At 39.2% G+C, this 27,121-nt stretch overlaps 1 protein-coding gene across 1 annotated transcript in view; it reads left to right on the top strand.

Annotated features, from left to right (window-relative positions):
* Window positions 1-9,482, top strand: part of LOC134213075 (leucine-rich repeat and calponin homology domain-containing protein) — a 197,248-nt gene extending 187,766 nt beyond the window's left edge. Inside the window, exon 11 of the mRNA XM_062691637.1 lies at window positions 8,612-9,482. Within this exon, the coding sequence (XP_062547621.1) occupies window positions 8,612-8,884 (273 nt within the window). The 3' untranslated portion in view covers window positions 8,885-9,482. The remainder of the gene's footprint in view (window positions 1-8,611) is intronic.
* The last annotated feature ends 17,639 nt before the right edge of the window (window positions 9,483-27,121 follow it).

Here is a 27,121-nt window from a genome sequence, read left to right as displayed (position 1 = left end):
TATGTGAGCTTGTAGGGATTGTATTCTTAATTTCAAGCAGTCCTCAACTAGTTTTAGAAGTCCATATACTCCACAGACAGTGAATAAGAATTCTTACTCCGTAAGTATACTTAAGAGCTAATGCAGGTTCCTCGATGTTCACGAAAATACCTAATCCGTAAATTTTTCTTAATGGCGTTAGAAGGTTTTCTAGAAGCGATTATTTGGAATGAGTTCAAAGGTCATGTCAAAACATAAAAGATCTCACACAAATTTCCAGAAAGATAATAAAAACTTCAACGATTTGAAGAAGTTCTTCAGTAGTAAGGTAAGGTCTATTGCGACTCCAGGGAGTCCGTAAGAATTCCCAATGGTGGATGAAGGCACCAGAAAACTTATAACATTAATTTTGGAAAGATGTGAATTATGAAAATCTTTCAGAAGGACCAGAATTGCCAACGATATTCTACAAATCCGTAATGTTCTGTTTCTAGAAGTGATTAGGCTTCCAATAGCTCAGAAACTCATATGGACTTCAAAGATTTACACATGCAGAGATTTTTATACGCTTCTAGGAATTAAAAAAACATTTTACATACCTGGAATTTTTCGAGGAATGGTCTGGAAAGTCAGAGAAAGTCAGGGAATTTTATTCTTAGATTTGAGTCGACACCCTGAGGAAGAAATTGTTCGAATATTACGTTTCTCACAGGCACAGTAGTTGTACGGCGAGTCATATTAAACACGAACCTTAGAGAAGCTTCGAAACATCTGTGGAGGCGCTCTTTGAGTGCTGCGGAGAGACCTGAATGGTAGACAATGTCACAATACGTGAACATCGGCATGATTACTGCCTGCACCAGTTTCAAAAGGACTGCGGTAGACAGGACTGCTCCAAAACGACGAAAAGTTCAAAGTTGGGCAAAACGTCCGAGAGAACCTCGTGAGCTTTTATATAGATTTCTTATTTTTTAGTTATGAAAAATCATGATTTTTTTTTTTCAATCGGCGTTTGCATTGTTGGTTTGTAGAAAAAATAATCATCAACTCCTGTTGTATGGAAGGATTCACAACATCAAGAATATTTAAGGAGGAAATAAAATTGACATTCAACAATCATCTGTTTTAAGTTTTAAGTGAGTGTTTGCACTGCCGCTCGGTGCATTTCTTCTTCTTCTTATTGGCATTACATCCCCACACTGGGACAGAGCCGCCATTTTTGCATTCGTATATCACGAGGCTAACACGATGATACTTTTATGCCCAGGGAAGTGTCGAGATAATTTACAATCCGGAAATTGCCTAGACTAGCACCGGGAATCGAACCCAGCCACCCCCAGCATGGTCTTGCTTTGTAGCCGCGCGTCTTACCGTACGGCTAAGGAGGGTGTTGCACTATCACAGTTATAATTTTGCGGAAGACGAAAAGAGACAAGCGACACGCCGTCAATGATGGTCCGATCGGAAACCTCTTTCCTTCGTCAATTTTTTGTTGCCCCTTAATGAATTTGGATGCTTTTGATGGGTTTTATGGATGACCATTTTTTGAGCAAATTTTGTGGGATTAATTTGCGGGTTGTTGGTAGCCACTTCCAGTATGACTTTTGCCGGCATTGATTTGTTTTCAATCTATAGTATTTAATCCAGAAGGTTGGGTTCATGAAAGCGCTTTTTCTTTTTGAAACCGGAAGTCAGACGCTCCTTACAATAATTTTCGCTTTGCTTGCCATGCTTGTTGAGCGCATTCCCAGAAGCATTTTTTTGTCTGGAATGATACTAAAAATATATCAAATCTATTTGGAAAATGTTGTTATAATGTACATACCTGTTTTGGCAAGTATGTATTAAAAGTAGAAAAAAGATGCCGACAGCAAGCTTATTTTTCTGGACCAAAGGGTGCAACAATTCCAGCAGAGGATTGAACTTGGTGTCTGTTTTGTCCACCTATTGTACAAAAATCAGCTTGTTGTTTAGTGTCACCATTTACATTGGCCCGTTCCTCCCAGCGCGCGCTGTACCGCAGTGCGAAACGCACCCATGGGTCAAAACCACTCATGTAATCTTTTGTATTACATTTCGTAATGTACAGTGGGTCCAAAAAGTATTCGTCTAGCTGCATATTATTTACTAAAATGTAAAACATAGGCGTGATAGAAGTGAAATCAAAAAGCTTTCTTCTAAATATGGTAGAAAACTTATCAACACATGATTATTATTCAAAAACAAATAGAAATTTCAATTACTTTTTCTGGTATATGGAGAATATCTAAATTTCGTCAATTTCGCTTGCTCAAAAAGTATTCGTCTATTCAGAAAATAATCGAGTGAAACACGAATATAATAGTTTTATTCGCATGTAGTTACACTAGCACACTCTAGTGGTATCTAGCAACATTTTGTCAATACTCAATGACAGATCAAATAAGGGTTTTGTTCTGTTTGAACTTGGCGCGGAAAAAGAAGCACCATGGGTGGGAAAAGTAAAAAGATGAGCCCAAATGAAAAAAAAAAATTTACGCCTGCATAATTAGTGAAAGTTGACTTAAGACTTTGCAAGAAATGTGGGTAGACCAAGGGTAGCAAGAATTCAACCATTTAATTGGTGATTGATCGCATCAGCACTACAAAAATCTATCAAAATAAATAACAGAGTAATCGTCAGCGATGGTAAACTGATAACGATGAGCGATTTATTGTGCGAAAAATAAAAAAAATCCTTAAAAACGAGTTCACCCATATAGGCAAGTGAGTTGGAGAGAAGAAGTGCTCAGATATGAACAGAAATACCTGTGAAAAGTATGGGTATAATGGGCGAGTATCACGAAAGAAAATTCAAGTGAGCCATCAAATTATCAATGATGACTTTCGGAATCAAGTCATGTTATCTGACGAAAGCAAGTACAGCATATTTGGATCAAATGGCCGATGTATGGTATGGCGGAAAAGGAATATTGAGATACAGCCGCAAAATCTCTTTTGAGCAGTAAAGCATGGTGGGGGCTCCGTCATGGTCTCTGAGGTGCTTGAGCGCAACCGATGTGGGAAAATTTCACATTATTGAGGGAATTATGTATCACAAAATGTTCATCCGCATTTTGAAAAAAATTTGAACGCCAGTGCTGAGAAATTGGGCTTACACGGAACATACATCTTACGGAGTGATAATTACCTCAAGCACACAGCCCAAAGTACTAAGCTGTAGCTACTCTATAATACCCCAATCAAGTCAAAACGCCTCCTCAGAGCCCAGATATGAATCCAGTTTAACTCCATTGGAAGGTTCTGGACGACAAACTTTTCGTGAAATTCGTGAAAGTCATATTTCGAACAACAACGAATTGAAATTAGTGTTGAAAGGAAAATGGAAGAATATTCCGCCCCCCATTACGGCTAATTTAATCAGTTCCACGCCACAAGAACTACAGTTCGTAATAGATACACAGAGGAATCCAACGAAATATTGAATTCCATTCTACAACTCCTGTTTTCGTTTCAAAAGCGCGCTAAAGCTGTCTAGACGAATACTTTTTGAGCCCGTTTTTTATGAATTGTTATGTTTTGTTACCTTTGTTTTTGTTATTGTTTTATTTTTTTTGTTTGATTTTTAACAATAAAGATGTATTGATCAATTTACTACACAATGTAATCGATAGTTTTATTTTTTGAGCTTACTAGATTCTATCTTTGACATTTTCTAGAAAACATACAACTAGACGAATACTTTTTGGACTCACTGTAGCACAAAGATTAGGAAAAATCCTCAGCAATATGTGGTTCACTCAATTAACCCGAAAGATTTTTGGAAATTAGATAAGAAAGATCTTTTAAACCCAATGCCGTTCAATGGTCAGAATTGCGGAAATAATATAAATTGGTAAATTTAAAACTGTATCAGAGTCATCAATTTTTGAACACATTGTAGGTTCTATTATTTATTACTTATGCTTTTAGGGTTTTCTAATCAACTATGATTATCTTCTAAGCAGATTAACTCTGCACTCAATGCACACAATGCACCAAGAAGAAGCTCATATGGACTGCTTTATAAGTTTAAGAGGACCCGTAACTGAATTGATTCACTAAACACATCGTATACGTACTTTAATATTATTCGTATTGTCGAATCTTTTACTCGTAATATAAAAGTGTTCTATTAAAACTCATGTTTTAAGTACTTTTGTTTAATATTGCTATTCCTTGAGAATTATTTCCAAATATATTATTTTAACAAAATTTGAAAAACATGTGGATACCAAAACAGATCTCTAAAGATAATCGATTGAATTTCCTACAAATAGTTTTAAGAAATTGAAAAAGAATCATCCAAAACACATACACTCTCACACACTTTAAAACAAATACAATAACAACATGTGTTATGCTAATGCTACAACTACGTTGATTAATTACAGCAAACTTAAATAGTTTTTTTTGATAACGCATACGATTATTATACGAAATCATTTCATATAAAGTAGGCTATTTATTATAATAAAATCAATTATGCACATTCATATTTATTCACCGACTTGGCTATTGGCAGCTTGGTTTGCGCAGCCCCGACCTTATATATCCCAATACTGAAAAGAAAAGCTAGTTTAGTATAAAAATTACGCCTACCGCATGAGAAGCTTGAAAGCTGAAGAAAATAGAACGGAAGGACTTGTTAGGCTGCACGTGGTTGGGTATGAATACCACTCTGGAGAAGCCGCCATCGTGCAGCATTGTAGGAATACCGAATGAATTTGAAATGAGAAACAACTTGGACTGTTTATGCCTGATGCAATATATGCGACTTTTAGAACACAGTGAAACAAAAAAAAATCATTATAGGAATCCGATACTAGAGAGAGTTAATTAGTGACGTAGGAAAAAAAAAGGAAAAGTATTAGAGTGCAAGTAAAAGAGAAATGCTTCTTACTGTATTTGATAGCTGATTTTAAATAGACTTACTTACTTACTTATGGATCCTGTACACCTCCGGTGGTGCAAAGGGCCGACTTGAAAGATCTCCATTCTGAGCGATGCCCGGCTATCGCTTTAACCTGTTGCCAGGTTAGATTTCGGTCGACTTCTTTTATTTCTTTATTGAGGCTTCTCCGCCATGAGCCTCTGGGTCTGCCTCTGCTGCGATGTCCCGCTGGGTTCCAGTCTAATGCTTGTTTACAGATTTCGTTTCCGCCCCTACGTAGAGTGTGGCCGACCCAGCCCCACTTCCGATCCCGAATTTCTGTTGCTATCGGCCTCTGGTGACAACGACGATGGAGCTCGTTGTTTGAGATCCAATTATGAGGCCACCAGGCCCGAATTATATACCGCAGGCATCTGTTAATGAACACCTGCAGCCGTTGAGTGTTCTCCACTGATACACACCATGTTTCGCTAGCGTATAACAGCACAGATTTCACGTTAGAGTTGAAAATTCGTATTTTGGTGCGTTCACTTATCTGCCTGTTTTTCCAGATATTTCTTAAACTCGCAAAGGCAGCCCTTGCTTTCTTGATCCGTGCGCCTATGTCGATCTTGGTACCGCCGTCTGACGCCATTTGGCTACCAAGATATTGGAAGCTTTCAACATTCTCCACTGATTGCCCGGACACTGTGAAACTGGAAGGAGTCACCAACATCCAACGATTTGGGTTTGTTGACGTTGGTTACTAAACCTGCCGAGGAGGAGCGATCGGCAAGGTCGTTGAGCTTACTCTGCATATCAGAGCGCCGTTGCGCGAGTAGTGCAACGTCATCCGCCAATTCGAAGTCGTTTAGGTGCTCCATGGTTATAGGCTGCCATAACAGCCCGCGGTTTGGTTCACGGTCAATCGCATCTACCAGAATCTCATCGATTACGATGAGGAACAGTAACGGTGATAGAATACATCCTTGCCTCACACCAGCTACGACCCGGATAGGGTCGGACAGGACCCCATTGTGCAGCACTCTACACGAAAAGGCCTCGTACTGTGCTTCGATGAGGCCGATGATTTTCTCAGGAACCCCCTTGCGTCTCAGGGCGCCCCACATATTCTCGTGATTGAGACGGTCGAAAGCTTTTTCGTAGTCAATGAATACCAAGTAAAGGGACTCTTGGAATTCGTTGACCTGCTCCAAAATGATGCGGAGCGTGACAATATGGTCCACACAGGATCTTCCGGCACGGAATCCGGCTTGCTGCCGCCGGAGAGTCGCATCGATCTTCTCCTGAATCCATTTTGCACAGAACTTTGAGAACGGTACACAGCAACATAATGCCTCGCCAGTTATCGCATACAGTCAGGTCACCCTTTTTGGGCACCTTCACTAAGATACCTTGCATCCAGTCGACCGGGAAAGTTGCGGTGTCCCAGATATTACGAAATAATCGATGCAGTAGTTGAGCGGATGTCATGGGGTCAGCTTTGAGCATCTCGGCTGATATGCGGTCGACCCCTGGGGCTTTATTCGATTTCATGCTTTGGATGGCTGTTTGAATCTCTAGCAGTGATGGAGCTTCGGTATTGACACGTGTTATACGTCGGATCCTAGGCAGATCATGCCGAGGCGGTGATGGCCTGGTTGGCACTTGAAAAAGTTGTTCGAAGTGCTCGAACCAGCGTTTCAGCTGGTCAGTTGGGTCGGTCAATAACTGATCATTCGCGTCTTTCACAGGCATCGTTGCATTCATCTTCGCCCCGCTTAAGCGTCTTGAGATATCGTAGAGGAGGCGAATGTCCCCGGTTGCGGCGGCTCTCTCTCCTTCGTCGGCCAGAGAGTCTGCCCACGCTCGCTTGTCCCGTCGACATGAGCGTTTTACTTCCTTCTCAAGAGCCGTGTATCGTTGACGGGCTAAGACTTTGGCTCCTCTGGTTTTCGATCGCTCTATCGCGGCTTTGGCTTCTCTTCGCTCCTCTATCTTCCTCCAGGTCTCATCGGTGATCCATTGTTTTCTCTGGGTGCGTAGTTCGCCCAGATTGTTCTCGCTGGTGGCGATGAAGGCATTCTTGATGGCGGTCCATTGGTCTTCCACGCTGCCACCTTCCGGAATATCTGCAGCACGCGTTTCCAGTTCTTCAACGAAGGACCGTTTCACCGTGGCATCTTCCAGTCGGCGTGTGTTGAATCGTCGTCCAACTCTTTCCTCCTGCCGACGAATCCGCGCAATGCGCAGGCGTATTTCGCCGATGAGGAGGTGATGATCAGACGCGATATCGGCACTACGTTTATTCCGTACATCAAGAAGGCTCCGTTTCCATTTTCGGCTGATGCAGATGTGGTCGATTTGATTTTCTGTAAAGCCGTCACGGGAGACCCACGTGACCTTGTGAACCGGTCGATGAGGGAAGAGCGATCCCCGATCACCTTGTCGTTATTCTGCGAACAGCTCTCCGTTTTCGCTCATTTCTCCGAGACCATGGCGTCCCATAATGCGCTCATGGTTCGAGTTGTCGGATCCGATCTTCGCATTGAAGTCGCCCAAACAGATCTTGATATCACCCTTCGGAATTCTATCTACGACGACATTGAGTTGACTGTAGAAGTTCTCTTTGTCTTGCAGATCGGCAGCATCGGTTGGCGCATAACATTGGATTATAGTAAGGTTTCGAACCCGTGTTCTAAATCTGGCAACGATTATCCTTTCACTTATAGGTTCCCACTTCATAAGCGCAGAGTGTGCCTGAGCGCTTAGTAGGAAGCCAACTCCGCGATGCCGGGGAGCGTGTTCACCTCGTAAACCAGAGTATAGCAGAACTTGCCCCGACGGCGTTCTGTGTTCTCCAAAGTTTGGCCATAGACTAGATAGACTGAACATCAATAATTTTGAACAGGGTGACGGACATGTTGTGTCATACTTTTACAAGGTCTACTTTTATTCTGCGCGCAGTTTCAGAACAATATACTAATCTCGTAACGAGTTGGGGTGCGACATTAAATGTAGCAACCGATACCTAATCAGTATTTAAGATATCCTTGATCATACAACTTATAATTGCCTGCAAAGATGGGACCGTTATATGATTATAATAGGCAGTGTAAGAAATACCAGCTATTACATGCAGTCCGGGTAACTTTCTTCTTGGAAATTAGAGCTCTTTTGATGCGCAACCAGCTCGTTATGAATTGTTTATAGTTAGCAAGTGGTAGTTTTAAACCGTTTACCTACATGAACCCAGTTGAGTTTACAAGAAATTCCAAAATGAAGCCAAAAACTAATTTACAAGATTTCATACATGAATTTATTTAAAAAAAAAGATCTACAAACACACATTCACACACAGGACAATAGGCATCATCCACAATGCTTTGTGACTTACTGTTAAGGCTGCCTGAACATTCATTTTTCCATATGTAACGTAACATGATACGTAAGTAATCCTATTTTAATGGAAGTTAAGATAAAATTTAGTTATTGGATAATTTTACCTGCAAAAACACTTTCGAGTTCATCAAAATTCAAAATTGGATAATTTACGCAAATAATATGCATTATTTGATGTGCTTCAACTAATCCGAACAATGTCAAAGGTTAATAAATTGATTGAAAACTTCCTCAGAATAGTTTGTGTGACTTCGTGTTAGCGCCTCCAAAAATCTATTGCCCCGAATTTCATCTATTTTTTCTTCTTCCATCACTTTCTTCCGTTTTATCGCTCCGCAGAATCTCCTTTGCTGCGCCGCTGATGTGCTGGAAGGCCGCGGTATAGTTCAGGTGGCGATCACCGTGGTGGAGGTGATGAAGTTCCATAATCCGGCAGCCCATGTCCGGTCACCGACGCGGAGTTACTACAGCGGTGGCCACAGCCCGTCCGGCGGCCATCCGACGACCCATGTCGTCAGCAGCACCAACACCGGCGGGAGCAGCAGCAGCAGCAGTAGCAGTAACAGCAGTGGACCAAAGAGTGCAACCTCGTCGCCCATTTCGACCACCTGACCTTCGCTGGCGGGAGGGGAGCTGTCGGTGGCGGTCGGAGGGACGACGACAGTGGAGAACAGTGGCGCTAAACCGATGACGACGTTGGACGATGAGGTCTGGCGAATCTAGACTGGTGGAACTCCACGGTTTTCCGAAAGTTGTAAGTTGGCAATTTTTTTTATTGCGAATCGGTATCTCGATTGTATGCAATATTCTTCGTAGAGGAATCGGATATTGTATACCGACTGTATGTGACATAGGTTAATCCAAAAATTAGGCTCGTTATTTTCGCTGGTATGTAGTCTCTCTATTCGAGAGGTATTCTGTAGGTCAGGAAACCAATTGTATTTAAAAATAATGACTGTTTCTGATTTGATCGTTTTCTATGTACATAAGACTTATAAGTAGATACATGGATAGCTCTGAGAAATTTATTCTCACCTACCCATTCATAATCCATCAATTGACGTGAATCCTTAGATTGGTTCATTACCGGTTAAACGCACATTTTTCGTGCTCAGTTTAGTTTAGTACACTGATTTTGTTATATTTGGAACTGTTTAGAAATTGCAAAATCGAATTAATATATACTCATTTATAATTGAATTAATATCAATTGTAAATGTATTTATTATAATCATCAAACAGAAAAGAGATTGTGAAAGCTCTATTACCATCTAAAATAATATTTGAATAACTAATGGAAAGGCTGAATTAAGGGCAGGACGTGGGTCCGAAGTTAAGAGAAATATGTGTGAGAACTAACTTTACCTTCCCTCACTCATGACTCCTATGCACCCTTAGGGGTATGTCGGGTTAGGGACTTTTGACTTCATTTTTTTATTTGTTCCGTTTTGATTTTACAATATTTTATACATGTTAAAAGTTTGGCCACAGAGTCCTTCAACTTTAGTTTCTTTTATTCAAACATGACATGCTGTATTCAAATGATATTTTCAAATTTAATTTTACATAAGGGCCTAAAATAGGCACTGATTTGTACGAAAATTTAATAGCCTATCTACTATTTACAACTATATACAATAAAAATTTGATATTCTAGTTGGGGACTAGCGTCCGTATTACAGGTTGGCCCGAGAGACCACATCGAACCCTAAGGCCCGATGCCCACGTAGCGTATTTTCAACGCTGCGTGCACACGGCGTTAAAAGGACGCATATGTGCATCGGGAAAAAGCGGTAACGCAGCGTCGCCGCACCGATACACACCTGCGTTTTTTCAACGCCACGTGCACGCAGCGTTGAAAAAACGCTACGTGGGCATCGGCCCTAAACCTCTCTTTGCGCACACCAAAGCGTTCATGTAATGTTTTCATCCAGTCCGGACGGTAGACCTCGGATGTTCTTGCCCTGGAAGGAGGATCTTCCTCAGTTTTCATGAGTTTTGGCGCAGCAGTAGACAGCATGGTCGAAGCAAAATTCTTCACACAACCAATGACAGTTCTTTATGGGTTTTTACAGTAGAGCAACAGAGAGGAGGAGATGGCGGTCATCTTTCACTCAAACTCTGACAGATAGCAATGGGGTGGGTTTCCCATAGGAAGGAAGAGCAGAATTTGCTTCGACTTCGCGAATGACGACCAATGGTTGATCAAAGGGTACTCAGAGCCGAAGCGTGGCTTGACTAAACCTTTATTCAGCGCCCTTACTAGCTACGGGGAATAAAATGCGCAAATTTTACAAATAGAAAACAATGCATCTTACATCTTACCTAAAAGAAGTGAAATAAAAAGTTTAGATGCTTCAAATAACTTTCACTATTCAGGGGTGTACAGGAACCTGGTATCTGGAAATCTATGTGGATTGCAGAAAATCCTCTTAAGACTTTTTGGAATTTTATCATAATTTTTGATTAGCAGATAGCCAGAGCTGTGCTAGTAGCACATGAACATTTCTGAAAGTTCTCTACGGCCGTCTCTAACGCACATCACAGAGGGAAGCTTTTAAAATTATACAAAAAGAAAATAGATTTTTTGCGTGATGCATTTAATTAATCTATTTCCTTTATGATTTTTGTATTTTTGCCTTTCTCGTACAACAAAGTTTTTTTTTGTAATAATTTGTCGGTCGATGAATGGAATCGTCATCAGACCTTTTCGGATTAAGAAAAAATTAACGACTGGATCTAGTTGATCCCATGATATCCAGAAGCTCTGATGTGGGTTGATCGATGTTTGGAATCGCTATCGCACCTAGTCGAATCAAGAAAAATCTAAATCTGGTTAGGGTTGGTCGGTGGTTAAAAAGGGGCAATAAAACCATAATCTGGAGTGAGCTGCTCGATGGGCAGAATCGTTATTAGATTTTGTCGGCTCAAATAGGTTAGACCAGCGGTTCTCAACCTTTCTCTTGAGAGGTACCCCTTCGAACTATTGCATTAATTGAGGTACCCCTCCTGAAAGTAGAGGCGTAGAGAAAATAAGAGGCTTAGAGAGAGTAGAGAAGATAAGAGGCTTCTAAGCCTCTTGCATAGCTTTCAAGCCTCTTGCATGGCGGCTTTCGAGCCACTTAAAAGGAGGCTTTCTTTGCATCTCGATAGGACGCTTCTGAGCCTCTTGAAAGTATGCTTCCAAGCCTCTTGAAAATAAGCTTCCGAGCCTCTTGAAAATAGGCTTCCGAGCCTCTTAAAGGAGCCATCCGAGCTTTTTGAAAGAAGGCTTCTGACACTTTTAAAAGACGGCTTCCGAGCCTCTTGAAAGTAGACTTCCGGACGCCTTAAAACAAGGCTTCCGGCCTCTTGAAAGTAGTTTTCCGAGCCTTTTGAAAAGAACCTTTCGAGCCTCTTGAAAGGAGTCTTCCGAGCTTTTTGAAAGAAGGCTTCCGACCTTCTTGAAAGGAGGCTTCCGAGCCTATTGAAAAGATGATTCCGGGTATCTCAAAGCGAGGCTTCCGGGCCTCTTGAAAGAAGGCTTGCAAGCCTCTTGAAAGGAGGCTTCTAAGACTCTTGAAAGGAGTTTTCCAAGCATCTCGAAAGGAAAAAAAAAACATCTCGAAAGGCTTCTGAACATCTTGGAAGGAGGCCTTCGAGCTGCTTGATTGAATGCTTCCGAGAAGCAAAGCGCTCCGATCGAATTGATTTCGCCGCCGTACCAAACTGACTATCTACAAAACACTCATTAGACCGGTAGTTTTCTACGGACACGAGACCAAGGACCAACGCGAACTTGGAGTTCTTGAAAGAAAAGTGCTGTGAACTATCTATGGTGGAGGGCAGATGGTGGAGGAGGCGAATGAACCATAAGTAGCATCAGCTGTTGGGAGAACCATCCATCGTTCACCCCGTGAACATCGGAAGACTGTAGTTGGCCGGGCACGTAGCCAGAATGTCCGACAGTAATCCGGTGAAAATAATTCTTGACAACGATCTTACGGGAACAAGAAGCCAAGGTTGAATGGAGAACACTTTTATGCACTACACAGACCACTCCGGCCTCAGCCTGAAAAAAAATGCATATTATGTACAAGATGAAGTGAACGAAAAATACACAATTGCCAAAACTTTATCAATAAGTTACGATTGTAATTGTAATACGTCCGCCATTACGCATTTTTGTCCGAGGTACCCCCTAGGACCTGCGAAAGTCCCCCCAGGGGTACATGACCCCAGGTTGAGAACCGCTTGGTTAGACGAAAACGCCACCGGATCTATTTGGATCGAAGAAAATTCAACTCTGGAGTGGGCCTGTCGGTAATTTGGGGGCAGTTGAGTTGATATAACCCGAAGCAGAAGTAGGTTAGTCCACAGATAACAGATTTCATTGAAAATCTTGTGTAAATTTTAAAACTGTTATACGTTGACTTATTACCGCCATCTATTCAACTGATTGCGGAAGTACATTCGGACGCAATCGTTGAACGCAGGCTAGACGTTTGACAGTCGCATTGGGCTGCGTTTCACACAACAGTGATCGTCACACCATCTCCAAACGATTGCCAAATGCGTTTCTAATGTTCAATACAATGAAACCAACGGTTGCGGAGGTTTGCACACACATCGGCTACCAGTCAAAATATATGTTATCTGTGGTTGGTCGAAAGTCGGAATCGTTGTTGGAGACAGGGTCAAGAAAAAAATCTTAGGATCAACCTAGATTTGATGATTTTTTTTTAAGAAAAGGATGTTGGCAATGAACACTGATAGCCTTCCAGGACGTCCTTCTCCAATCAATTATAGCCCTACTATCAAGTTTAACAAAGCAAACACAGAGGAACAGACGTCTCACTCTACACTTGTTCCACCGTTCGCCTTTTTAACGATTACCGATGATTTGCTTGTGTTAGACGTTTGCACATTACCGCCATCTGGATGCTCACACACACAGCGTATTTAGCATTGGGCGATGATGTTTCCGTGACAATGATTTCGATTGCATTTTGTTCTAAGTGAGACGGCTCTGGGGCACTCGATGCAGATTTCGATGTAAATCTATGTAATTCAGACTACAGCGACATGCTGGATAAAACGCGCAAATTCATTTCAAATCTACTCAAACCCATACCACTACTTCCTGGTATTAGTTATTATAGCAAAAAGATCCTTCGAAACTTAATCAATTGGTTGAAGGTCTCCAACTGGAAAAGCTGAAACCTTCCTTCGCTATTCATTACTGATTACTTGGCGGGGGCCAACCTGGCCAATCGTGTGCTACGGCGCTGGGTACAGTAGTTTCAATAAGACGTTACACTTTGTCACCGTCTTGTCAACCAGTTACCGGAAAATAAGCTTGCTGTCGAGGATCAAGCCAAGGTAGTCGGCTTCATTAGCCCATTCCACTGCCGTGCAGTTTTCAGGCGGAACATGTTTGGGGGCAAATGATGGCCTGAGTCTTCGCAGCGTTGATACAGATCTTCCATCTGGAGAAGTACTCTGCCTGGGCATTCAGGCCTCGTTGGAGTTTTGCCACTAGCGCTCTGAGCACTCATTTGCGAAAAGAGACAGAATACCGCCTTCTGGAGGATCTGGCATATCGGAGGTGGGCGATGGGACGCCTGCAACCATATCGTGCGCATTGGAACTCGCTCCGCTGGTTGAGACCCGGAATGTCCTTGTCTGACAGGTAATTGTTGATGATTTTCACCCAGTAGTTGGGAAGATTGTAGTGATGTTGTAGTTTGTACACCATGTCATGCCATACATTCAAACTGCTTGGATAACCCTGAAAGAAGGATGAGGGGCGATAACTTTTCGGGAAGGAAGCTTCGTTATCAGGCTTCCGGATGGGGATGACTTTGGCTGACTTCCAGGACAATGGGAAGTAGCTGAGACGAAGGCACTGATTTAAAATCCGCGAGAGGTACTCGAAGAACAGAGTACACATGTGTTTGAGTTCGAAGCCTGGAGCCTTAAAGTTTGTAGATGATATTATATAGGCAATCAATTCGCCAGCTGAGAACTCCGACTTCTCCGAGAAGTCATTGGGAGTGAAATGGATGTTGTTAGCATGCTCGTTGATGACTGCTTCGTGTGGACTGACGATGTTCTGTCTGTCCAAGATTGTGTCAGCTGACTAAGTGTCGACCTATTTCGGCAACCTTCTTTGCAGGAGTTATCAAGCGATCCTTAGATCCATTGTTGTCTTTTGTCAATTTCAAGAACGGCTTAGCACAGCCTGGAAGGGCGCGGAAATTTTTGGAGAAATCACTATTTCTGAGGTACGCTATTCTGACCTGGATGATTTTTGTCAAGCGATTGCAACGTATCATAAGCGCAGGCAGCCCAGTACGCTGGTACTGCCTGCGAGTGACATTTCATAAACGGATTAAATCTTTGGTGAGTGTATCAATGGTTAGGGTGTTGCTTACCTGTCGAGCTTTTGACACATAATGCTCACAGGCCAAGGTGCATTCCAACAATACGAAAGGTAACACTCCCTAGTAACTACATTTGAAGGATGATTTTTGAGCTTTTCAGCGCTTTTCGGAACGATTTCCTTAGGTGGCCCATATTGCCCTGATCACCCCTTAACCACAACATTTAAGATTTTCTTATTCAAGGGAGAGGGTGGTAATATGGCACATTTGGGATCATTTATCTTCTTCTTCTTATTGGCATTACATCCCCACACTGGGGCAGAGCCGCCTCGCAGCTTAGTGTTCATTAAGCACTTCCACAGTTATTAACTGCAAGATTTCTAAGCCATTTCTAGGCCATTTTTGCATTCGTATATCATGAGGCTAACACGATGATACTTTTATGCCCAGGGAAGTCGAGACAATTTCCAATCCGAAAATTGCCTAGACCGGCACCGGGAATCGAACCCAGCCACCCTCAGCATGGTCTTGCTTTGTAGCCACGCGTCTTACCGCACGGCTAAGGAGGGCCCCATAATTACAGGGATCATTTATAGGGAAGATTATTTCATACTACGTAATAATGTTTGATGTTGAAAATCGCTTTTCAAACATTTTTGAGATAGGGGAAATGACGGCTTTGGCAGGTTTTGTTCTATTATTGTCAGGGGGATATTTGAACCGTTTGTTTGAGAAACTGCATATGACATTTTTGGCCAAAATGAGATTTTCATATATTCGGAATCCTCGTCCAAAAATACATATTCTGGCAAAAAATACAAAAAAAAAATTTTTTGTTCAGGAATGTATGAATTTTTTTTCGTTTGTTTGAGAAACTACATATATCCACGTGCTTTGAAGAGCAATTGTGGAGTACTGCTTACATTTTATGCACTGAAAGTGCCTCAGGGTGTTGAGTTTTTCCAAAAACTATTGATCTGTATCGAAGAAATCGAAAGATTCGGTGCAAATTTGTTCAAAAACAGTTTTTTGTTGTTTTCTCGAAATAGTGTAAAATGGACTTATGCAGTTTCTCAAACAAATGATTCATTTGTTGACCAAATTTTATGAAATTTGGCCATAATATTCTTTGATATGCAAAGGCCGAATTTGAGCCTAATTGGTTGTATCAGATTATTAGGGAGGTTGATAATAAAAGAACAAAACCTGACAAAGCCGTCATTTCCCCTACAGCAGGTTGGATGATTTCGAAGGTTTTACGACTTAGATAGTTTAGTTAAATTCAGCTAATTTCCATTTGTTTTTCAAATGTTTGAGAGCAGTTATAAAATCTAATCCAAAAATTCGCTAGTCATGCAATGAAAATTATCTTTTTCGATGTTCGATGTTGATAAGAATTCGATCTAGTAATGTTACACTTAAAGGTACTTCCATGTGCTATTAAACCATATTGTAAAAATCAATTACCTAAGCATAATAATTGACCACAGTCACACACAAACACAGCCATGGCAGATACAACTCACACAGGTGCACTATAATTAAAATATTTTATAAAGTAGACGTAGAGAATACAAAAAAAAACTAAACAAATCCGTACCGAACTGCTATTGGAACTGAAATGCGGGCAAGATTCAATGAGTAAAAGACTATAGTATTTTTTATGGAAATCGTCTCTACAAAATATGGAGATAGGTAACTTGCTCATCGGTGATCGTAAAACATTAACTTTTATAGATCCGTGAGTTTCTGTCGGATTGCTCGCTCTCAATTTTAAAACATAGCGCAACGTTTGCAATGTAACTTTTATAAACCGGATTACAAAGTGAATCTTTCATGTGCGTGTATGGCCAGGAAATTTTTGAAACCATGAGTATCTGAACATGACAAGAAATCACATAAGAAAACGAACGTTGTAAGAATGGGGAAAAAAGCGTGTATATTTGAGAAATGGAAACAGGTTTTAAATACATATATTAAATTTATATCGAAAAACGTGCTATGGCAATATGTAGTGAAGTTGAAAAACAACATTAGTTCACAAAGCATGTAGGAAAAAATGTAAATTTCCCTTCCAACTCTCAAGGTTCTCTCGATGCAATAGTCGACAGCTGTTTGTTCATACCTAGCTACCATACAGAATATTAGGATTATTTGTAATTAATGGTTTTGTTCCGTATAAAACCCAAACATCGAAGTGATTGATCAATAATATTTTTACAAGGGATGACACTCACGTGAAGAGCAAGATATAGTCAGGTTTGTTTGCTATAAATTATTAAATTTAAATTATATTCAATATTTTGTCTTCAAGTGGTGATACTCAATATTTGCTTTCAGTTCGTCGTATGTTATGCACAAAATTAAAGGATTGAATAATCAATCGCAAATGTTAGGTTAGATTTTTTTCTGTTGTATAATGAAAGTAAAAATAAATTTAAAAAAATATTAAGCATGTTTTGTAGCATAGCAACATATGGTAGTAATTTATGCCAAATCTAGTAACTGATATTCTTCAGCAAAAAAAAAACAAGTCTCATACCAGTTGAATTCAAAGTATGTATCAAAATATCAATATGGGATAGATCGAAGTTGATTTTTGATCAGTGAAAAACGTCGAAAGATAAAGCCAAGCAAAACTCCAAATAAATATCTCAAAAACTTAATCTTTTTAGAAAATCCTATTTTCGCTTGGTTTATGATGACTCACCTTTTTCTCACCCCGTAACAAATAACACTTTTCTCACCCCGTAACATATAAAATACGTCGAAAATTTTTTGATTTGTTTATATTTAGTGAAATAGTGAGAAACATCTAAACAAATGTTTAGATTTACCTCTTGGAATTAGAAAATTAATTTGTTCATAACTCTTACATTTCTAGACCAACATTTGAAAAAAAGGCGTAACAGCCAAAATTTATTCTTTCTGATTCTTCGTCTACATATATATAGCTATATATGTGGACAAAGGATCAGAAGGAATAAATTCCGTTCAATCAAAGTTAATTGCCAATTTCCGGGGATTAAACCACCCGACTTGGACGTTAATTTACAATGTTATGGAAACTCATATGTGAATATGTACGTTATGTGGAAGATATTGATTTGAAAAATGTATTGAGGTAACCACTTTCCCTTCGATGGGACTCGAACCCATGACCCTACAGTACGCTAGACTGGTGCTTTAACCAACTAAGCTACGAAGGACCTCCGTCGGCCTTCGCAACCTAGCGGCTACTGAACGAGCTCGAGATTCCCAAATTGGACGCATAGTCAAATCACTCGCAATCCATTTCTCAAGCCAATACTTCCACATGTGTATTGTACACGTCCACATTAGAGGAGCGTGAGTATTTAGAATGTCTGGCGGCTATACACATTCTTCATCAGCAACGGTACTGATCAAGTGAGGTTGTGTAAGCATTTGCCAGTCGGTCGTCAAGCTCAGACCCGACCGCATTGCGTAGGCAAGAGCACGCAACTCAGGTTCAGTTCAATCAAAGTTAATTGCCTATTTCCGGGGATTAAACCACCCGACTTGGACGTTAATTTACAATGTTATGGAAACTCATATGTGAATATGTACGTTATGTGGAAGATATTGATTTGAAAAATGTATTGGAGGTAACCACTTTCCCTTCGATGGGACTCGAACCCATGACCCTACAGTACGCTAGACTGGTGCTTTAACCAACTAAGCTACGAAGGACCTCCGTCGGCCTTCGCAACCTAGCGGCTACTGAACGAGCTCTTGATCAGTACCGTTGCTGATGAAGAATGTGTATAGCCGCCAGACATTCTAAATACTCACGCTCCTCTAATGTGGACGTGTACAATACACATGTGGAAGTATTGGCTTGAGAAATGGATTGCGAGTGATTTGACTATGCGTCCAATTTGGGAATCTCGAGCTCGTTCAGTAGCCGCTAGGTTGCGAAGGCCGACGGAGGTCCTTCGTAGCTTAGTTGGTTAAAGCACCAGTCTAGCGTACTGTAGGGTCATGGGTTCGAGTCCCATCGAAGGGAAAGTGGTTACCTCCAATACATTTTTCAAATCAATATCTTCCACATAACGTACATATTCACATATGAGTTTCCATAACATTGTAAAGGAATAAATTGTCCAATTTTAGCTCATGAAAGTGCATATGAAGCACAATAAGTCTAAATTTATGGCATGGTGATGCAGCACTAATGTATTACATACAATTATTTTTGAAAATTTAATTAGAAGCTAAATTATATTATTTTTTTTCATATAGGGGAACTGTTCCGTTTTCCATCTCACTGAACATATATTCATCTCATCGCAAAACAAAGAAATACAGCACCAATTTCGTCGCTACTTTTTGCTAACAGGCGTGCTCAATGGTGAAAAAAATCACAAAAATAAGAAACAAATCAAATTCTTTTTCATTGCTGTTTTTGATGGAATGGAAATAGGAGCTATGGGATGAAGTGCCGAACCGTTCCCGTATTTGGAGGAAAATTTCACTATATTGTTAAATATTTAATATAAATTTAGCCACTAACTACAAATTTTATATCTGGACAGTAAGCCAAACTTTGGCCCGTTACGCTGGGATATGGATTTTCTGAAGTAGTGCGTAACGGTGTAAATCCGGTCATATCGCCAGGCTCGGTACAACACTGAAATTGACAATATTACGTCCCTAACCCCGAATCCCAAGGTGTCAGGCGATCCGTGCTGAGGGGATGAATGGCCTGGGGGTGAAACAATTAGCCAGGCAGTTAACGGAGCCTTTAATGCTGGGTAGACACCTTTCGTGATGCATTACAGAGTCAGATCTACCACCCTGTGGTTTAGTTCTTTTATTACTATTCTTGTTAATACTTATGAGTGATGGTCGGAAGAGTATGGAGCGAACATAATTTGCTTTTAGATGACCCTTTTTTGCTCCTTTTGGATGGAGTCAATGGAGTAAATTGTAAAACGTAACTCAACCTTAGGTGCCCGCCAGAGTAGACGCGACGCGAATAACAATCATTATCAACAGGCTGTCAAATTGCACTGTCGCGTCGCATCGCACGTCGCGTTTACTCTGGCTTCGCCCTTAGGCTGGGTTTTGAAGCCGACGACATGAATCTCCAAGCTCCAGAGCGCTGATTAATTGGGAAAGAAGCAAATATGAATTTGGTGGATCTGCTGAACCCTCTGATTGATTAGAGCTCTGTGTAAAGGTGAGATTCGGAAATGCCAAACCATGTATCTGGCAACCCCAATCCTACCCACTACGTTTGACCAGAGTTGGAATAGCGCACGCACGATCCACGCAGAGCACACATCTTCCAACAATTTGTGTGTAGAGCGCTGTTTCTCACTACTGCGAACAAAACCAGCCACTCACTCCCATGCTTCATGACGCTGCGCGAGAGAAGGTTTGTGTGAGCAACTAAACATTTTGTGTGAGATCTGCTGCGTTGCGAATGGCTGCCTTCGGTTCTGCGTCGTATCTGAGCGGGAGCAAATGATGGCTCAGTGCCGCAGCGCTGCGCGTACACTGCTGCGTGCACTTTTCTGTGCTCTCGCAGTGTTAAAGAAAAAGCTAATGAATCGGCGTGGTAAGTGCAGTATATGAGCGTCGAACAAGCTGGTTTGCTTGTTTGGTGTCTTTGCCAATGGATTATTTCCGTGAAGATGAAGGTCCCCCGGTTTAAGAAATGTGTTTATAATTCAATGCAGGTAAACGACATTGCTTTTTTTTATTTTTTTGTTGAATTAGAAATGAAATGAGAATTATTCTAAACGTTGAAGAAATGGACTTTTGCGCTTTTACTGTTTTTCCGTAAATAATAATTTTGACTTTTGGTTAAAACTAATTTAATTTCAAACGTGACAACAAGGTTGTATGCCGTCAAATTTCCTGGAAGCATAAATTATTATATAACAATTATTATCTTCTTCTTTTTCTTAGGGGAATAGGTGGTAAAATAAACACGTTAAGGACTTGCGTTAAATTCAATCATAAAACGAGGATAATTTGCTAGTTTTACAACTTGGTTTGGCAATTTAACTCATATTCTTATTGCACTGAACAATTTTTCGCTAATAAACATTGTTTTATAGAGTTTTCATCGAAATAAAAAACATCGAAATTTCGTATGTACAAAAATAGTGCAGGTAAAATGAACATTGCCTGGTGGTAAAATGAACATCGCTTCTTAAACCCTTTTGGAACATTTAATTTTCTTTTTTACTCTGGCACTGTCTATACAACTAATTGAGATTACGGGAGCCTTTTGAAAAATCTGGTATAACTTTTGAAAAGCTCTTAATTATCAAAATAATAAAAAGATGGAAAAAAGTTTGAAAATATCAATTATTTTTTAATTAAATTTACATATTCAAAGTTTTATCTTGGTTATTTGATATGGTTTGTTTCTTGAACTTCCGCTTCACAATCGCACAACTTTTACCATAAATTTGTGAAAGTTTGATACAAGTGTTCATTTTACCCCCATACGTGCCTTGTGATAAATAACTTTTCCTCCAACTATGCAAACCAATAATTTTACTATTTACCCCTGCAACATCTTTGTGAAGGTTGTCCTATTTGCCGCTGTGGTTAGAACAGGTTTAAATCAATGTTATTATGAATTTATTAAGAATTGAAGCTTTCAGAAAAATGGTTAAAAATTACATCAGACCCTATTTTTACGGCCTCGTTTGGTATTTTGGATAGTAATAGCTATTCGTTCGGTCTCAAAACCAAAATTTTAGCTCAGGTACCTTATTTTATTTCGAGGAAAACGTGTGCATGATTAGCATACGCCTAAATAGTGTTTTAATATAAATATAGCCAACTGTTCATTTTACCACCTCTTCCCCTATATAGAAATGAGTTGATCTGCATTCTTATCCGCAAAATGGCTAGATGGATTTTCTCCATTCCTTCTGTTCTGTTAGTTATTACCTCCAATATATATTTAGGTTCTTAGGTTATTTTATCATGTGAAAATCACGGCTGAAACCGACAATATTGCGAAAAAAAATCTGATTCGTATGGAAATTTCGCATGTGCTTTTCACAACGCGCATTTATTTTCTTTAGCACTGTATTTCGTTCAACAACTTTCGCTTAACTTTAAAAAAAAAACCTCACACTAATGTTTTATTGCTGAAATCCAACAAAATCTTGCTGATTTCAGCAAAAAAATACTGACCAACCAACAAAGTTGAATCTAAATGAATGACAGTTTGTTTGCTGAACCTTCAGCAATAAGGAATATCAAGTAGCTGATTTATCAGTAATGTATTTCCAGCAAAAAGATTTTTTTATTCGTATATATGATTGGTAAGTAAGAATTCCACGAGAAATAAACACTGGTTGTTTTGTTACTGTGCATACATTCGCACATTTTCCTTTTCTTTAACAAAGCAAATAAATTGATCACTTGTCATAAGACGAGTTTGTACAATCTCTTTTAATTCCACCACTTAATTGTACTTGACAGATACGTATTTCGACCTCAACAGTAAGGTCGTCTTCAGTGTCTCGTACTTGACTTGACTCGAGCCATGCATGAAATGGGTGCTTCAATGAATATTATGGAACTCAAATGGGTTGCATAAAGTCCATTTCACCACTCATTTTTGTGCTATAATGGAAAACCAACATTAGAACAGTAGTTGCATGACCACATTTTGTTCAATTAGCTTGTGTGAGTGCTCAAATAGTGTATTTTTTGTGTCACGTAATAAATGAAATAGTTAGATGGACAAGACATCAAAATTCTTCAAAGGCAGGTTTATCTATCGCTTCATGGTTTGTCGAGCATGCAATGTGGTACGATAACATGGAATCTGTTTGCTTCTGCTGTAAATTAATTTTTTGGCAAGAATGACCATGTGAAATCAATCAGGCTGATACGTTTTGGTACAGATTTATTATGTTAAAGTTTTCTCAAAAAATGCGTCTGCAACTTGTTGCAGAACTTTATTTTTTTCAAGCACTCATAGTATTCATATAGAAACGTAGGGTATCCAATCATGGTTTGAACCAAATGGCAGGCATGAGATGAGCCGCCAGAACAAAGTTCATTTATTTCATTATAAAGACATATTACAACTGCGAACTCTAGTTTATATGGAAGCTTAGTTCATTATCTTTCTAAAAACATCCTGGGTTCACATATTTAAGCTTAGTTTCATTGAAAAAACCTAATAATTACATAACTTCGGTTCATACCATGGTTTGAACTACACCGTTCATGGTTTGAACTAAATTCGTACCATGGTTTGAAATACTGGCAGCAGCTCCTAAATATAATACTTATTACATGCATGAAACGCTATAGAAAAGCGAATTTGTTTTACTATCCATCTTCTCGCATTAGATTAGTTACTCGAAACGTGTAAAAATAATGTGACCAGCAAACGTCCTGCGAAACGCGGGACGCCTATCTGGATTGAAAATGGATCCTCCAAAAATGCATTTCGCATAGATTTTGGCCCAAAAAAAATTGGAAAAATATTTGTAAGGCTGAATGAATAAATTTGTAAAACGAAGTTGAAAATTGCAGCGTCCCGCGAAACGCGTCGGGGGACATTATGTAAAAACCATCTAAATTATCGATATGAAAATTGCGATTATTTCATTTGGAAATGCAAACAAAATGCTCCAGCTATGCGCATGCAGCACTCCTAGTGGACAGCAGTAGAACATGGCTGCATTTACAAGTTCAAACGATACCACGATACATTTTATTTCAAACCATGATAAGTTTTTACCTTGTATAAATGTTGCTATTTTAACTACTTAAAACTGTTTCTCATTTGTAAGATGATGTCAATCGATTACAAATAAAAATGACTTTCTTTTGATATATATTGATATATCCGACTGATTTTAAAATGGTTCAAACCATGATGCGCTTTTCGCTAGTTCAAACCATAATTACATATCCTACAATTCGTGCTGAAAAAATCATCCTTTTGCAACTAGTTGCACAACCTACTATTTTACGATAACATAATCTCGTAATGATAAAACAATTAAACTTATCGTCATATCGCAAAATCTGTTAAACAATTATTACGATACTTGGTTATTTTAACCCGCTCGCGCATATAGTACTACGCATTCGTAAGTATAATCGTGGCTATCCTTTTCATTGAATAATAATGAATAATAACAATAATGTTGTTCACTTACGCATGTATGGGGGTTATATGAAATATTTTCCTTTATATGAGTTTAAGAGCCAGTTCGCGAGAAGCGCGACCCCCTCTTGTATCGATATTCTCCGATTTGGATGAAATTTTCAGGGTTTGTTCATATATGTAAGAGAAGACATTTAGAGAATTTTCAGATTTTTTCATTGAAGGGAAGTGGGGTAAAACGGCCCTTCAAAAATTATTGTTCAAAAATCGCTAAAACCAAAAAAATGCAATAACTTTGGCAATGAGTGACCGATTTTGTTTAAATTTTGCACGCTTTTTTAACTCAATTAGTACTTTATACCAAGTGGTTAATAGGGTTATAAAGTTGTTTACTTTAGGAGAAAATTGACGAAATTGCTCATTTGTCGTTAAGAATAATTGTTTTTTTTCGCATAGCTGTAAAAACAACATCACTACCGGTACCCACAGTAATTGTAGCTTATTCAAAAAAATATAAACAAGCACGTTCCCTGAATTCGTTCACTTTTGTTTCAGCTTGCGAAAGACGTGCTAATGTTTAAGGCACTTATTTTGGTCCTATTTTACTTCTGTTGAAAATTGTTCTGCAAATAGTTTGCTATCTAATATAGATCAGCGAAGGATATACGTATCTATAAAGACGAAAAATATAGATGAATTGAAAGGAAGAAGAAATAGTGTTTTTAAATTTATGTATTTTCTGCTAGAACTCACATAAAAAATTGATGTATTTTTTGACATTTCTCGCTTAACTTTTCAAAAGGACCTAAGTAACATTTTTTTCATGAATTAATTTGAATAGCGCAATCAATAGAACAACATGAGAGCTATTGATTGCAGTATTCAAATTAATTCATGAAAAAAATGTTACTTAGGTCCTTTTGAAAAGTTAAGCGAGATTTATTTTTAAAAGACTATTTTACCCTACACTCCCCTAATAGAAAATTCTGATTTTTAATTTCAACTTATACAAAAAAGTTTGGACAGTTTTCACCAGATCGGAAAACATCAACATAAATAGGGTCGAAATTTGTGCGACCTTTCTTTTAAACAAACAGTGCTGCAGAAAATTGCGATTTTGTTAGATATTTTTGAGTTGGCGCTTCTGAATTATATACGGGATAAAAGCTCTTTAGTTCCTTAATTGCCTTACGGGTTTAGTTTTTATCCTAGATCTGTTGGTGAAAAATATTCCCTTTGGAAAAATGACCATTTTTTATCGAAAAAGTCAATTTTCTCCTAAAGTAAACAACTTTATAACCCTATTAACCACTTGTTATAAAGTACTAATTGAATAGAAAAAGCGTACAAAATTTAAACAAAATCGGTCATTCATTGCCAAAATTATTGCATTTTTTGGTTTTGGCGATTTTTGAACAATAATTTTTGAAGGGCCGTTTTACCCCACTTCCCCTCAATGAAGAAATCTGAAAATTTGCAAAATGCCTTCTCTTACATATATGAACAAACCTTGAAAATTTCACCCAAATCGGAGAACATCGTTGCAACCTCCCTTGGAAAGGGGGTCGCGATTCTCGCGAACTGGCTTTTAAAAAAAACGTTCACAGAATCAGGCCCTGTGTGCGCAGAATAAGATACTTCTGCGATAATGTCTTATTAGCTCAAAATATCATGCGTAATTGAGCTTAATCTAGAATTAAAAAACACAATAATAAAGATTAAAAAAAATCAAAATATCACGCAACGCTTTCTGCACCCTATTTACTTGATTCTTTTGGGAATTATTATTCCCTAACGGAACCGCAAATCAACTTTGGGTTCATTTCATTTGAATCTGCCTTCACAGTGGAAAAAGCCCAATTTAAGTAAAATGCACAAAATCGGAGAGTACCAACTTTGCCCACCACAACCTACCACAAGGTTTTATCAATTCAAATTTATATTATTTTACTTTCGACATGAGCTTGAACCTCTAAGGGTTCGTTCACAAATTACGTAAGGCTTAATTTGGCAATTTTTGACCACCCTTCGTAACACTTTTTGTGTAAGTGGTTTCATTTTTTGTATGAATCGTAATGCTCGGAGTGATCTCTCCCCTTATCCCCTCTCCCCGTTACGTAATTTGTGAACAGCTCCTAATGGTTAAAGTCTTCTAACCGTGTAACACAAAATCCACCGTTTTGTAGCTTCCATTCATATAACATTTGACTTCCATTCATATAACATTTTATTATCGCAGTGACTTTATTAGACATCTTCCGTCTTCTGCAATGAACGAACTCTACTCTTTATCTCAAACATAGCTAAGCGCAGTGTGATCTGCGTACGTTGCTCTGCGCACTCAGCGCTGCGCGCTTAACTGTGCTCTTGTTTTATTTTATCTGATGTGTGGGGATTTTTGGCTCCTTCTCACTTTTGCTTTCGCACACATTCGATGCGAACTGTGGAGCAACATAACAGCGCGCACTCCCTCTCTCACTGAAAGTAAATGTGTGCTGTGTGCGAAATCTCTTGCTCTTGATACGCACTGGGGAGTATGCCATCTCTGCGTTTGACAATAGCCAACATCTTTGAGTTTCCCATTGTTCTATTGAAATTGGGTTTCCCACTGACAATTCTATTTTGTAAACAAACCACTATTCCGAAGTGATTTTTTTCCAAACGGACGTAATTATTTTTCATCATTTTTCAAGAACTTGTGCGAAAGTATGAATGCGAGGTGCTATTTCAACAAGAATATTGATGCCTTTAATAAATTTTCATATTTCAATCGGCACCAAGCGCTCTACTTCGCCAAAATATCACGATATTCAAAATACATTTTCAATAACAGCTTTCAACAATAATGATTACGCCTTCGTATTAAATTAATCGATGATTTTGATGCTGGCATCAGAAACATGGCCGCTTCGCAGACCCCTGTGCCAAACGCAATGAAATCAGATCTCTATACAAAAACGAATTCGGAACTCATAAGAAGAAGCAAAAATATGTTTGAACTTCAGTGCCGATGCATGGTCAAAATCAGTATTATCCCACTTATTGTTGAGCCGAAACTGATTGAGGTGCGCGCCTTTGAGAGTTGGTATAAGCCATTTTTCGAAGGGTATAAATAGCAATACCTTAATCTAAAGAGGCCTACTACTTCTGACTACTTCATTTCTTCTCAATAGGAATGGAGCAGAAAGGCATGCACTAAACAAATGACACGGGTATAGTATTACGCATTGCAAGAAAAATTTGGAATACAGGATAATTCAAAGCGCCTCCAATGAATATTTCCCTGGCAAATGATCAAAGACAGCTATTGTGAAATTTGCAATGTTTTGTTTATATTTATACTTATGACATTTCGTCCTG

This window comes from Armigeres subalbatus, chromosome 2 (genome assembly GCF_024139115.2).
Source record: "Armigeres subalbatus isolate Guangzhou_Male chromosome 2, GZ_Asu_2, whole genome shotgun sequence".
In the NCBI taxonomy this organism is placed as follows: Eukaryota; Metazoa; Arthropoda; class Insecta; order Diptera; family Culicidae; genus Armigeres; species Armigeres subalbatus.
The sequence above is the reverse complement of the archived record's forward strand: the minus strand, read 5'-3'. Positions and strand labels throughout refer to the sequence as shown.